At 44.9% G+C, this 14,244-nt stretch overlaps 1 protein-coding gene across 2 annotated transcripts in view; it reads left to right on the top strand.

The window, feature by feature from the left end:
* The first annotated feature begins 8,029 nt into the window (after nucleotides 1-8,029).
* Nucleotides 8,030-14,244, top strand: part of METAP1 (methionyl aminopeptidase 1) — a 28,223-nt gene continuing 22,008 nt past the window's right edge. For both annotated transcript variants that reach the window (XM_054163063.1, XM_054163058.1), the window contains exon 1: nucleotides 8,030-8,167. In XM_054163063.1, coding sequence (XP_054019038.1) covers nucleotides 8,054-8,167 — 114 coding nt within the window. In that variant the 5' untranslated portion in view covers nucleotides 8,030-8,053. The remainder of the gene's footprint in view (nucleotides 8,168-14,244) is intronic.

The raw sequence follows: 14,244 nt of genomic DNA, 5'->3' as shown, positions 1-14,244 counted from the left end.
TGACAGGTAAGAAGAATCCTCAGAAATTGTGTGGCTGCCTTGGACATGACATCATCTTCAAACCATCTAAAAAGAACAGATAGAAAAGAGGTATCATTGATATATCCACAAACCCACAACTTTCAAAGTTGGGGGGGGGGGGGGGGGGGAAAGAGGCATATGAAGTAAAGAAATTATGAATATCTCATCTTCAGTAATCCTTGCAAACTTTAGAGCTCCATCAGTTTTCAGTGTGAATTTAAGATGATGTTAGGAACATCTTTCATTCTGTAAAGTGCAGCATCAAAGTCAGAGATGTGCAACTATAAGATCTAATTTATCTGCACAGCTGTACCTCACTGTTTTGAGGGGGAAAGAAACAGATTATTCACATCAGCAACAGAACATTTAGAATCACTGTGGTTTATGCAATTAAAAAATCTCATCATCTTACTTTGATTTTGAGCCCTGGCAACACAATACTGTTAGTATTTTGCCAGTAGTAAGTCAGCTTTTATTATGGCCTTTATTTTGCTAACCAAATGTGCATGAAATCCCTGTTGGTATCAGTAACATTCCCATGGAATTCACTGGGCCAGAAATTCACTCCGTTGACCTTTATTGTGGTTCCACAGTAAAAAAAAGTTTTTTCACCTTAAGACACATTCACAGATTCTTTCAAATATTACAAGCTATGGAGTTTCTCTCTTTAAAGCTTGCAACTTGCTGGTTAAATAGAATTTTCATATATATATATATATATATATATATATATATATATAAAAACATCACTTTGTTTAAAAAGATGCAGCTTGTTTTCTTTTGTTCTCATCCCACGATAAACAGCCAGTTCCATATGCATATATTGGAAAATGCTAAGATTTTTGGATATTGGAAGAGTGGTTTTGCATCCAGAGAGAACTGTTCTTAAATCATAGCAGATATTTTGATCCACTGTATGAAGACATACGCTACAAGCGGCAGAGCAGCTTGAACAAGCAAAACAAAATGAAAGAACCTGCAGGATCTTCCTTTCCACCACAACTAGAGAGAGCATGCTTGGAACTAGCTTTCAGTAGGCCTGCTCCAGCCTGCAGTTCCTGTGGCCTTAGCAGGCCTTTCAAGTAGTCTAGTTTGTATGTCCACCTATGGAAGGAGTAAGAGTGATGTGAGTGGCTTACATATATTGCAACCTCTTTTCACTCGCAGAATTAGACTTTGAAATCTCATGGGGTTTGTTTGTTTTAATAAAAAATGGAGACAGATATTTCTTTAATGCAACTCTGCTCATTTACAAAGAATGTTTATAAAGTCTTCCTTGTCTTCCACTGCTCCCTCCCCCCCCTGTGCCCTCCCCCTTACTCTTTTTTTCTTTTGGCTGTAGTAAGACTATTTTGCTTTGACCACAGGTTTGTCTTTTTTTCTGGTTACTGTTTCCTACAAGGGCTCTCTTTCACTCTTATTGTTAAGATCATGCTACTTTTTGTGTGTGTGGCCATGCTGGAGATGTTTGTCTTTGTGTGCATTTGTGATGGTTTTGTAGTTTAGTTTTTTTACATGCAGATGCAGACACGCACAACCTACATAACTGTTGCATTTGGCATGAGAATCTCAGAATCTTGGCCTGTACCATCTGGCCAAGCCATAATAGTGCACATTTGCATGTGGTCCAGCTCCTGGGTGGTATTTTTGCATTGTTTCAGCTATTGCTATACAAAGAGACATTTAATTGTGTCTTCAATGAGCCTGAACAGAAGACAGCCACTATATCCAAGAGCTTCACTGGGAAAGTGTGGTTGCTTGACCCCCACTGCTGCAATATACAGAAGCAAAGAAAGGAGTGGGACCATGAGGTAAGGCACTGTTAATTAAGCAATGTCAAATTCAGTGGCCATTTTCTTCCTAAACAGCAGCTGCCTTAGCTGCCAGCTGCTCTAGCCATTTTGCAGCAGCAGCTATCTGACCCATGAGATACTGCTAATGTCACACACCCCCAGCCTTGCATCACTTTGGAGAAGTTGGGAGGACAGCAGGAACACAGCATTGACATAAATCAAGGATCATGAATGGGCTATAAAATTTCTGACTCATGCGACTCTCTGTGTGCATTTGTCTGTGATACAAGAGGACAGGCAGCTAGAAAGTGACATGAAAAGCCTGACAGAGAAAAAAGAGCTCTGCTCAGGGAAGGTCACAGCAAAGGTCAGTGAACTTCCCTGGTGAGCATGATTGAGCCACCAGATAATGGGAAATGTCAGTGCATGGACCTCCAGGAGGTGTGAATTGGTTCACTTATCAAATCAGAACATCAAGGCCAAACTGGGAAACATAAACATTGAAATACCACAGAATCCACAACATTTTTACTATGTGGATGATAATATAGGGCTGTTTAAAAGTGAAAACCATCACAACAACGAAATAATTTTAGGTCAAATCTTGTAGTTTGTTTCTAGGTTGATCCACAAATGCAGTCTGTGTGGTTTCCAAACGCTGAGGACAAGTATGTTTGTTAATTCCTCAGTTAGAAGTTACATGTACTTTTAAATTGTTTAATTAATAGATGCATCATTTGCTTCTCCAAGTAAACATGGAAACAGCGTGGGTTTATTTTGCACTTCAGAAATGGAGTGAATAAACAAAACTGAGTAGCACAAGGAACCCTGTCATCTAGTTAGACTGGGAGTCCTCTTTTTTCGGGCCTGCATCATTGCAACAGTACAAAATGAGGGCAAATACACACCAATATTGTCCCAGTAAGGATACTGAAAGACACACAGAGGAATAGCAGTGTGCCCAGGTGGCCAAGAAGGCCAAAGGCATCCTGGCATGCATCAAGAATAGTGTGGCCAGCAGGAGAAGGCAAGTCATTGTGCCCCTGTACTCAGCACTGGTTAGGCCATGAGGACTGTATCCAGTTCTGGGCCCCTCAGTTTAAGAAGGACATTGAGACACTTGAATGTGTCCAGAGAAGGGCAACGAGGCTGGGGAGAAGTCTTGAGCACAAGCCCTATGAGGAAAGGCTGAGGGAGCTGGGGTTGTTTAGCCTGGAGAAGAGGAGGCTCAGGGGTGACCTTATTGCTCTTTACAACTATCTGAAGGGAGGTTGTAGCCAGGTGGAGGTTGGTCTCTTCTCCCAGGCAACCAGCACCAGAACAAGAGGACACAGTCTCAAGCTGTGCCAGGGGAAGTTTAGGCTGGAGGTGAGGAGAAAGTTCTTCACTGAGAGAGTCATTAGCCATTGGAATGTGCTGCCCAGGGAGGTGGTGGAGTCACCATCCCTGGAGGTGTTCAAGAGGGGATTGGACGTGGCACTTGGTGCCATGGTTTAGTCATGAGGTCTGTGGTGACAGGTTGTACTTGATGATCTTTGAGGTATTTTCCAACCTTGGTGATTCTGTGAATAAATTGTAAAGTTATACTCAGACATGAAATTAAATGTGAATTAAATACTCATAACATTTAGTAAAGTATCCTAAGTTATTAATGATGACTATTCTGAGATCTCATCAAGAAGCAGATGATGGCATTTGAGCAGAAGATACTGGACTAGATCAAGCAGTATGCTTCAGGGTTTTTTATACCATGGCAGTGACACCAAATACTTTGTAAACTCTGCTTAACCGGGTAAATGATGCCTACAACTCCTTATGATTCTTTAAAGGCCACAAAACAGCAGCTAGAGTGTATGAAGGTACCTGTCCTGCTCTGCTTGACAGCTTGATTTGCTAGTTACTTAGAAAAGGAGCAGATTTTCATGAGCTAGACACAGTGCAATACCTGCTACCAGCATGAATCGTTCAAGAATGATTCTGCCCATTCACTAACCTTTTGCTTTAAGAAGGAAACCAAACCTTTAATAATGACTTCAATTTGGAATAATGTAAAATCACAGCCTCTAAATTTTACAGTCTTCTAAAGATATTTCACAATGCTGTTTGGCAATTGGTTGCCTGTCTTCAGAATTTTGACCTAAATGCTGTCGCAGCATCAGGTGCAGGAATCAGTATGTTGCTATTTCCACTCACTGAATAAAACAATATTTGTAATCTTTGTATTTTCCAAGCACCCTAAAAATGTTGCCTAATTCACAAGAGTTCTCCTTCTATGAACAATAGGTGGATGCAAGTATTATTAACACTAGAAAACCGTCAGACAGGTAGCCACCTGCAATGGCACCTCATCAAATTCCTTTGGTTGTTTGACCCTGCTAGTAAAAGTCTTTATTACACAAGAAAACAGGACCAGATACTTTGTCATCTGTTGCCTTGGTCTCAGAATCACCTGGGCTACTAAGTTTTTGCCAACTATGTTGTCAGAAGATAGGAATAGAATAGAATAGAATAGAATAGAATAGAATAGAATAGAATAGAATAGAATAGAATAGAATAGAATAGAATAGACCAGACCAGACCAGGTTGGAAGAGACCTTCGAGATCATCACATCCAACCTATCATCCAACACCACCTAATCAACTAAACCATGGCACCAAGCACCCCATCAAGTCTCCTCCTAAACACCTCCAATGATGGTGACTCCACCACCTCCCCGGGCAGCCCATTCCAATGGGCAATCACTATGAAGAACTTCTTCCTAACATCAAGTCTAAACCTCCCCTGGCACAGCCTGAGACTGTGTCCTCTTGTTCTGGTGCTGGTTGCCTGGGAGAAGAGACCAACCTCCGCCTGTCTACAACCTCCCTTCAGGTAGTTGTAGAGAGCAATAAGGTCACCCCTGAGTCTCCTCCTCTCCAGGCTATGCAACCCCAGCTCCCTCAGCCTCGCCTCATAGGTCTTGTGTTCCAAACCCCTCACCAACTTTGTTGCCCTTCTCTGGACCTGTTCCAGCAAGTCAACCTCCTTCCTAAACTGAGGGGCCCAGAACCGGACACAGTACTCGAGGTGCAGCCTAACCAGTGCAGTGTACAGGGGCAGAATGACCTCCCTGCTCCTGCTGGCCACACTGTTCCTGATACAGGCCAGGATGCCATTGGCCCTCTTGGCTGCCTGGGCACACTGCAGGCTCATGTTCAGCCTACCATCAACCAGCACCCCCAGGTCCCTCTGTCTGGCCGCTCTCCAGCCACTCTGACCCCAGCCTGTAGCACTGCATGGGGATGTTATGAGAATGTACTTGGTATTAGTCTGACAAAACAGGGTTTATACTTTCCTGTTCTGGAGCTAGTAAGTGGAAATTTTCACTTAACATCTAAGTTTAGGAGATATTTAAATATTTTTGTAATCAAAGACGACCATAGGGAATAGAACACAGTTGCAGAAAATGCTGACATTATCATTTGGATTTTGAACCCTGCTTTCTGCAGAGTTATCTGGGTGCTAGGAAATGAGAATATTTTGTGTACTAAGATCAGAATGAAGATTGGTGTAGTTTCACTGAAATCAGTGACATTGAAGCATTAAGAGAGAATCTGATCCTGCAAAGTTTTGACTAAAATTATAGGCTGTGCCTGCCAGGTAGTGGGAAAGCAACTGAGATTTAAAGGAGTGGGATCCCAGCAATAATGTCTGGATCTAGCACATAGCTCTGAAGTCTTTTGCAGCTATTCTCTTACACAATAGGCTTCTCTCCATGTTATTTTTAAAAATTACTTCATTTAGAAACCAGTAAAAAGTGTCTTACAGTGATACTAAGTTAGAGATCTTTCAATACATATTTACAACAGCTTTGGCACTCAGAGAATATAAGCAGTTAGATTTATAGGCACAGGTATCTTTTCCATAGACAACCCATGAAAATGGGAGCCATATAATGCATGTGATAATCTCACTTATTTTTACAACAAAGCACCAGTATCTGATCTCTCTCTTTCCAAGGAGAAATCTAGTGTCCTTCCCATGATAATGCCACTATCAGTCTGCAGCCTATTTTTCTTATTTTAGTAACTGCCTTACTGACTATTGAATTTGGCATGGCTTTTTACCTCCTCCTCTATATGAGAAGTAAAAACGGAGCAAAAGAATTACTGTAAACTACATAGCTCTACAGGCCAACAGTGCACCTCACAATAAAGAAGATATGCTTGAAAAATATGGGATCATGATGGAAAAATGGAGTGAAGACCATGAACTTCCTCTTCAGAAGGTGGAAAGGTGTGCAGTTTAGCACACATTCCAGGCAAAAAACCCACCGAGAATGTAACAGAATCATAGAAGGGTAGGGCTTGGAAGGAACTTCTGAGATCATCTAGTCCATCACTGCTGTGCAGGATCACAGAATCATAGAATGTTAGAGGTTGGAAGGGACCTCCAGAGACCACCGAGTTCAAGCCCCCTGCCAAAAGCAGGATCACCCAGGGTAGTCTGCACAGGAATGCATCCAGGTGGGTTTGGGAAGTCTGCAGAGAAGGAGATTCCACAACTCCCCTGGGCAGCCTGTTCCAGTGCTCTGTCACCCTAACTGTAATGAAGTTTCTCCTCATGTTAAAGTGAAACCTATATTCAAGTTTGAACCAGTTGTTCCTTGTCTTACTACTGTACACCACCGAAAAGAGCTTGGCCCCCTCCACTTGACACCCACCCCTCAGGTGTTTACAGACATTGATACAGTAAATCACAGAATCACAGAATTAACCAGGTTGGAAAATACCTTTGAGATCATCCAGTCCAACCTATCACCCAGCATCATCTCATCAACTAACCCATGGCACCAAGTGCCTCATCCAGGCTCTTCCTAAACACCTCCAGTGATGGTGACTCCACCACCTCCCTGGGCAGCACATTCCAAGGGCCAATCTCTCTCTCTGGGAAGAATTTCTTCCTAACATCCAGACTAAACTGTAAAATTGTTTTAGAATCATATAATTGTTGGGGTTGGAGGGGACCTCAAGGATCGAGTTCCAACCACCCTGCCATAGGCAGGGACATCTCCCATTAGAGCAGGTTGCCCAGAGCCACATCCAGCCTGGCCTTAAACACCTCCAGGGATGAGGCTTCCACCACCTCCCTGGGCAAGCTGTGCCAGTCTCTCACCACCTCATGGGGAAGAACTTCTTCCTGACATCCAGTTTGAATCTATGCATTTTTAGTTGTTTTTTTTTTTTTTCCATTCCCCCCAGTCCTATCATCACCTGACACCCTAAAAGTCCTTCACCCACCCCATTTCCCTCCTTTTCCCCTCAAACGCAGAGCACCTGGGCTCTATTGGAGTCTCCTCCTACCCCAGGTGTGGTCACTTTGCCCTCTCCACCCACTCTCCTATTTAATCCGCCCCAGGAAGGGCAGCAGCCCTGAGCTGAGCCCATCTGGGCTGAGGATCCTCTTCTCATCTCTGGTGAGTGCCCATGGTGCACACTGGGTGATGGTGGTGGTGACTGCAAAGGCCGGGGGGCCTGGTGGCCCCCCGGCTGTTAGGGCCAGGATTGATGACTTCTCCAATACCATCCACGGGTGCTGGCTGGGGCTCCTTGCTGGGGCTGAGCTCCTCTGGGTGGAACATGTCCAGGTGACTTTTTACCATCTCCAGAGATGGAAATTCCCCAGCCTCTCCTGGACAGCCTGTTCCAGGGCTCTGCCACCCTCAAAGTGAAGATGTTTTCTTCATGTTTGTGGACCATCCAGTTCTTGTCCATTGCTCCCTTGCCCTGTCACTAGACAGCATTTGGAAGAGTGTGGCTCCACACGTGAATATTAGGACCTTGCTGAGTAACACGAGAACAAAAATGATCTTAAACACCCTTAACAAAGTAATGAATTGACAGCACGCCACATCGGCTTGAAGCGGGAAGACGGTGAATGAGGAGCTTGGTTCCTCCCCTTACCTCTACCGCACGCCGGCCGGGTTATCCTTTTGCCAGGCCACTCCCGTTCCCAACCTCTCTTCCCTGCCCTCGCTGGGAAGTTACGGTCCTCAAGGACACCTACGGACCCTGGCCACCTCTCCGGGGCGTCAGCGGGCAGAGGAGCGCGGGGGCCGGGCGCGACGAGGCGACGCGGTGGCAGGGCCGCTCCTCCCCTCCTCTCTCCTCCCCGGCCCGCCCGCCTCAGCCAGCGGCGCCTCCGGGCGGCGGCTCCTCCCCCGCCGCTCGCCGTGCCGCGCCTGTGGCAGCCGGGCAGCATGGCGGCGGTGGAGACGCGCGTCTGCGAGACGGCCGGCTGCAGCAGCGAGGCCAAACTGCAGTGCCCGACCTGCCTCAAGCTGGGTATCCAGGGTTCCTACTTCTGCTCTCAGGTGAGGCCACACAACCGCCTCCTCTCTGCTGCCCGGCGCCTCGGCTCCTTTTCCCTTCCCCGCTCCCAGCCGCACGCTGCGGGCCGGGTTTTCGCTCGCAGCGCCGGCATATCGCTGCTCTTTCGCAGAGAGGAAATATGGGAGGGGTGGCGGGCGAGCCGTAATGAGGTTTCCAGTCAGCAAGTGGGACCGGGTGTGCGAGCGCGGGGTTCCGGTGAAGGAGTCAGCTCCCCTCGCCTGCTCCCGGCCGCCCGGGCCCGGCCCTTTGCTCCCGCGTTTACTGCCCAGCCCGGCCAGATCCCTGCGAGCTTGGGCGAATAGGGTTCGCTGTTTGTCCCCACAGAAAGTTCGCCTGCGCAGGGTGTGGGAGGAAGGGGGAGTTGGAGCCTGAGGGGTGCCAGGCCTGTGGCCGCGGGGCGGGAGCCCCTGCGCTCCTCGTGGTTAGAGGTAACGCGGGAGGCTTCAGCGCTGAGGAGCGGCCGTCGCCTTCGTGAGGGGGTGCACGTTTGTCTCTCTGCCTGAAGGTTTAGTGGTCCGCTCTCCGCCTCCCCCGCCGCCACCTTTAAAGTAAGGGCTTAGTGGGACTTAGTGAGACGTGCTCATCAAATTGCAGCATGTGCGTTTCAGAGTTTGCATCAGCTCTGCCTCTGGAGTTACATGGGTTTGGCAAATGCCAGGAGACTTGTTGCTCTGAAAACAGATGTACTGTTTCCTTTAAATACAAGCTTGTGGGGAAATTATTTGGTGCTATTTTATGTGTATAAAATAAGAACCTCTTTTCCAATATAGATTCATAGAATGGCTTTCTTATGTATCACCCTATCTTTAGATATTGTAATTTAAAGGTACCAAACAAGAAGATTCAGGTTAGGCCAGTTGTCATGCAACCCTCAACTCCTGTCAAGCCCATTCTGTAGGCCTTGCCTATCCCCACTTAGTACCACAGTAGTAAGTAAAACAGATTGGTCCTTGAATAGGGAGGACTGTCTGATAGCTGTCAATGGCATAATGCTGTGCATTTTTTGTAGGTGTAATTTTTGTCAGCATCAGTGAGGAAGTACCTATTTAATTCTGAGATTATCCTAGAATTTAATGGTGAGAATTATAATCTAGGGTAAAATCAATGAAGTTCTGTAGACAAAATCGTTCAGTCACATCAGCTAGATTAATTTACTGATCAGACAGTGGTGTTTTTCTGAGCCAGAATGTAAACTGGTAGTTACAGTTCACATAGGACTAGGGAGAAACTTTCAAGGTACATTAACACACTTGCTGCATGGTTTCTGGTATTTTCCTGTCAATTCTCTGGTGCCAGATACAGGGAGTTAGTGTGAAATTAGATGTACTGCAACTCAAAATCACTTCTGTATCTCTAGTTTCCATGTGGTGCTTACAGCTGTTTTGGAGGACTGACTGTATTTTATTACCCATTTTGACACATCTGATATAAAACTCACCATAAATGAGTTCAGCATCTACAAATATTAGTTGATGATCGGTTTGGTTAACAGACCAAAAATGCTTATGTGAGGAGCTCTAGTAACATCATTGCTCTCCTCTGTCCATCTTCAATTCAGCTAGTTTTATATAGGAGAGAGATTCATGTTATCTGTACATTAATTCTTTTGAAATGTCTGCTGCTATTGGAAGGTAAAAGGGGGAATACTAGAAATATTTATTAGCCTGTCAAAGTAGGCTTCTGGGTAACTGACGACATGCTTGTTAAGCTGTCCTGCCTAGAAAATACTGAACTGGGAATCCCAGTCATCTTACTTCTGAGTGACCTTGGATGTGTTGTTCTTCCTCACTGTGTCTCGTGTCCTCTACAGTAGGTGAGTATAGTTATTCCCCATATGAAAGGTGCTTTCAAGACTTTGGGGCACGTGTGTTAAAGAAAAGGAAATTATCAGCTGCCTGTTCTCAAGACCTGCAAAAAACAGTGAGAGAAGAGTCCCTGTGTTCAGCCTGCAGTGAGGACCTTCAGCCGCCCTTAGGACCTTCTGTGGGGCCCAGCGCAGGCTGCCTTGAAGTTGTAGATCTCCTTATCAGGTGTGCGCAGTGGAGGAGACTTGCTGCAGTGCATCACTGGTTGGTGTCTTGCAAGCATGGTCAGGAGCGTAGGTGAGGTGCCCCTGACAACCTGGCTGTGTTCAGGTAGGCGCAGGATAGACAAAGTCTTAGAAGCCAGGGAATTGTCTCTGAACTTGAGCAAGTTTCAGCTGTCAGTACCAAAGTGGTTAGCATTTGTGAATCTTCCCCAAAGTTTGGTGATTTGGATACCATTGTGGTATTACATGCATAAGCAACTGTTAGATAAGCTAGTGGACCCTAGGATCTTATTCCACTTCACAACACAACCTCCATTACAGCTGGCAAGGTTGTCTTCCTTCCCTCCAAGGATGAAGGCTTCTACCCCTTCCATTAAGCTGGCCCTGGGGAGTCACTTCTGGGATTTTTAGGGTTTTCTTTTAATGGAGGAAAAGCAGTTGTGTTGCATTTCCTGCTAGTTGTTTCCCTCAAAAGCTGTGTGCTGCAGGATCAGAACACAGTGCTTCAGGAGCACGTGGCCAAAGAGCGCTTGCCTGTTGTGGCCCAGTTTGGTGTAGCCATAAAGTCAGCCTGTCCTTGGTGAGCACAGCAGCGTTAGTTGTGGGTATGCAGGCACTGGCCTGAGTGCAGGATGGGAGTGACGAGCTGAGTGGTGTCTCTCTGAGGGGTAAGAGCATCTCTACAGATATGCATTCTAGGTTAATTAATTTGTTTGGAAGCATATAATGACTTGCTCATACAGCCGAAACTCCAACCAAAAATAAAACCAAATTTCTCCAATGCTAAGAGAAAACAATAGAAAAGTGTGAACTGCTGTCTGTAGAAGGATAACCAGTATGGAGTAATGTGTTTGGATTATGAACAGTAACGTGCAATTCTTTGAGAAATACTAATGCAGGTGGTATAGGACTGAGAATCTCAGTGTAGTGAGGAGGTTGATTAAACATTGGGTTTTGTCATTGCACATGGGGAACTGAACTTTTCAAGCAGATTGTATCAAGACAGCAATTTTCCCAGCGGTTTTATTGTTTGTATTTCTCCTTTCCTTGAGAAAAGGTGTTATTCTGGTCATTTCTTTTTCTTTTCCCCTGCTTTCTGCAGCACAAAGAGTACATCTCAACAACATGGCCTGAAAATGCTTATTCTGAAGTAATTTGACATCCTTTGAAATTCTTCTGAGCCAACACTGTTTCATTTCTGGGTGTTAGGCACCTTGGAAACTGGGTACAGCTGCTATTGAGTAACAGTTATGCTTGTGGATCATGTGTAAAAATGGAGCCCAGGCAAACCCAAGGCCTAGCATGGAGGGTTTGAACTAATAATGGAGATGAAGTAAGGATGGTTTTTAGTGGTGAAAGAGCTCTGAGGTGGTGTGGTGACTTCTACCCTGCCCCAGCATTTTTTATTTATTTATTATTTCTTTCAGTCCAAGGTTTAATGAGGGGGGAATATTCTGTTAGGGGTTCTGCCTGCTTGTGCCCTTTAATAATATATTAATTTAAGCTAGTAAATCAGATACTGTCACTGCCAGCTACCTTCCTTCACTGTCTCACTTTTTCTTTTGTAGAGACTTCATGCAGTATTATGTATGTCTATCATCTTTGACCAAATTACTGTATTTCACTTCATCCTGTGAATGTGGAAATAACACAGATGCCCAGCATCACATCTCAATCACATTGTTGCTCTTACTAAGATGAATTTGCTGTTGTGAAGTCTGCCTTTATAGATACACTTCACTTGTGTGTAAATTCTATGTAGTATACATAATCAGTATATTTAAATACACAATTTACATTTCTTCTATGACTTCTGCAAGCTGATGAATGATGAGCAGAGGGAAAGTAGTAACTGTTGTTGATATTTCCACTTACCACTTTTATATGAGCCTTCTAACTGTAAATCTCTGTATTAATAATAATTTTGTATTGCTGGCATGAAAACTTCCTCTCCTTATACTATTTATATCTGTAGAACAGAATAGAATAAACCAGGTTGAAAGAGACCTTCAAGATCATCATGTCCAACCCATAATCCAAAACTGTCTAATCAGCTAAATTATGCAACCAAGCGCCCCCTCAAGTCTCCTCCTAAACACCTTCAATGGTTGCGACTCCACCACCTCCTCAGGCAGCCCATTCCAATGGGCAATAACTCTCTATGAAGAATTTCTTCCTAACATCCAGTCTGAACCTCCCCTGGCACAGCTTGAGACTGTGTACTCTTGTTCTGGTGCTGGTTGCCTGGGAGAAGAGACCTTCCCTTTCCTGGCTACAACCTCCCTTCAGGTAGTTGTAGACAGCAATGAGGTCTCTCCTGAGCCTTCTTTTCTCCAGGCTAAGCAACCCCAGCTCCCTCAGCCTCTCTTCCTAGGGCTTGTGCTCCAAACCCCTCCCCAGCTTTGTTGCCCTTCTCTGGACACATTCCAGCAAGTCAGCATCTTTCCTAAACTGAAGGGCCTAGAACTGGACATGGGACTCAAGGTGTGGCCTAACCAGTGCAGTGTATAAGTGTCTTGGACAAAACAGAGTAGTCTGAGGCTTTCTGTGGTGTGGGCTGGATGCTGGTGTAGAGGCATTTCTTCAGCCAGACTCAAACACTGATTTCTAGCCACATACTGGAAGCATTTGCTTTTTATAAAGTCAGTGGCCTGGGCTCCATTATTTTCTCTGAAAAACAGATGCCACAGATTGCTACCATAATGGTCCTGAGTTACTTGAGGAGAGTGGTTGTCCCTTCTTGCTTTCTGTACCCACATGTTGTCAGTTCCAAAGAGGCCCATGTATATAGAACGATTTGGTTACAGAGTCAAACGTGAGGATTGTAACATGGTGTGACTGCCATAGATGAGCAGTGGTTGAACATGTGGTTTACATGTTTGAAGGGAAAACACTTCTCTGAACTGTATAGTAGGCAGCAGGCTCTCTCTTATGATGGTGGATACCCACTGATGAGGCTCTTTCCATTAGAGGGTGGGATAACAACTGCTGCTCTGTTTCTCAGTGGGTTTGTGTACTGATGTACTTCTTTTGGGGAGGCATATGTTCCTTGATACTCAGCCCTGGGCACTTGGCAGCTTTGGATACTCAAGGTCACAGGAATTTCTGAAAAATTGTGATCCTGGAAAAAAAATACTCTGTTGGCTCATTCCCCACTTTGGTTCCTTTCACCTTCAGTGTGTTGGAGGTGTGGAGCAGGGAGCAGTAGACCTGGGTGAAATTATGTTTTGCCCTCTGTGGTGTCAGGCTGTAGGACATAAGTGCTATATTTCATTCTTAGTTTGCTGTTCTTTGCTGTGCCTAAAATAGGCTAAAAACATGCTGCGTGGATCCAACTGCAACACTTGAGGGTTTCTTTTGGTATAAGTGGCACTCTGCAGATACTGCCTTCTAGAAGACCTTTTGACAGATTCTCTTCACCAAAAGCTTGCATTTTTAATTGCCTGTAAATACCTGTGTCTGTGGTAAATGCCTGGTTATTGCTGAGGGACAAAATCTGAACCCTTTACTTCTGAAAGTAAAATTTCAGGTTCCTATAGGCAAGCTTTCTGAGGTAGTTTTCGATATACCTAATGGATGGTCCAGTTTGAATTTCTCTGGTGTGTTGCTCTCTTGCTACTCTCACAAACTGCTTGTGTGTCTTTATAAATCTAAATAGCTGCAAAGTGCAGTCCCTTGCTCAAAGGAAGGGCTCTGTCTTGTGGGACCCTGGAGTGTCTGAGCAAGAGAAGGAGAAAGACCAGTGTTGCTGGTACTAAGGTGCTGCATGTAGTTGCTTCTCTGGGATTTGAACCTGAAAATGCATCTTCAGCTCTTCAGAAGATCTGACTAGTCTGGTATGCTGCTGAGGCTACCTGGGAATTTTCTATTGAGTTTTACAGGCCAGAGGCTGCCTCTATGGGCTTATACCACACCTAGGACAAGGTTCAGCATGCTAAAAGGAGGCAACTGTTTTATTTCAGCATCAAATAACATTAACACTTGCATTTCACAACATACTTGTATTTATGGATAAAATGTACAGTTAAT

Source organism: Dryobates pubescens, chromosome 1 (assembly GCF_014839835.1).
Source record: "Dryobates pubescens isolate bDryPub1 chromosome 1, bDryPub1.pri, whole genome shotgun sequence".
Taxonomy (NCBI): Eukaryota; Metazoa; Chordata; class Aves; order Piciformes; family Picidae; genus Dryobates; species Dryobates pubescens.
This window is presented reverse-complemented; position numbering and strand designations above follow the sequence as displayed.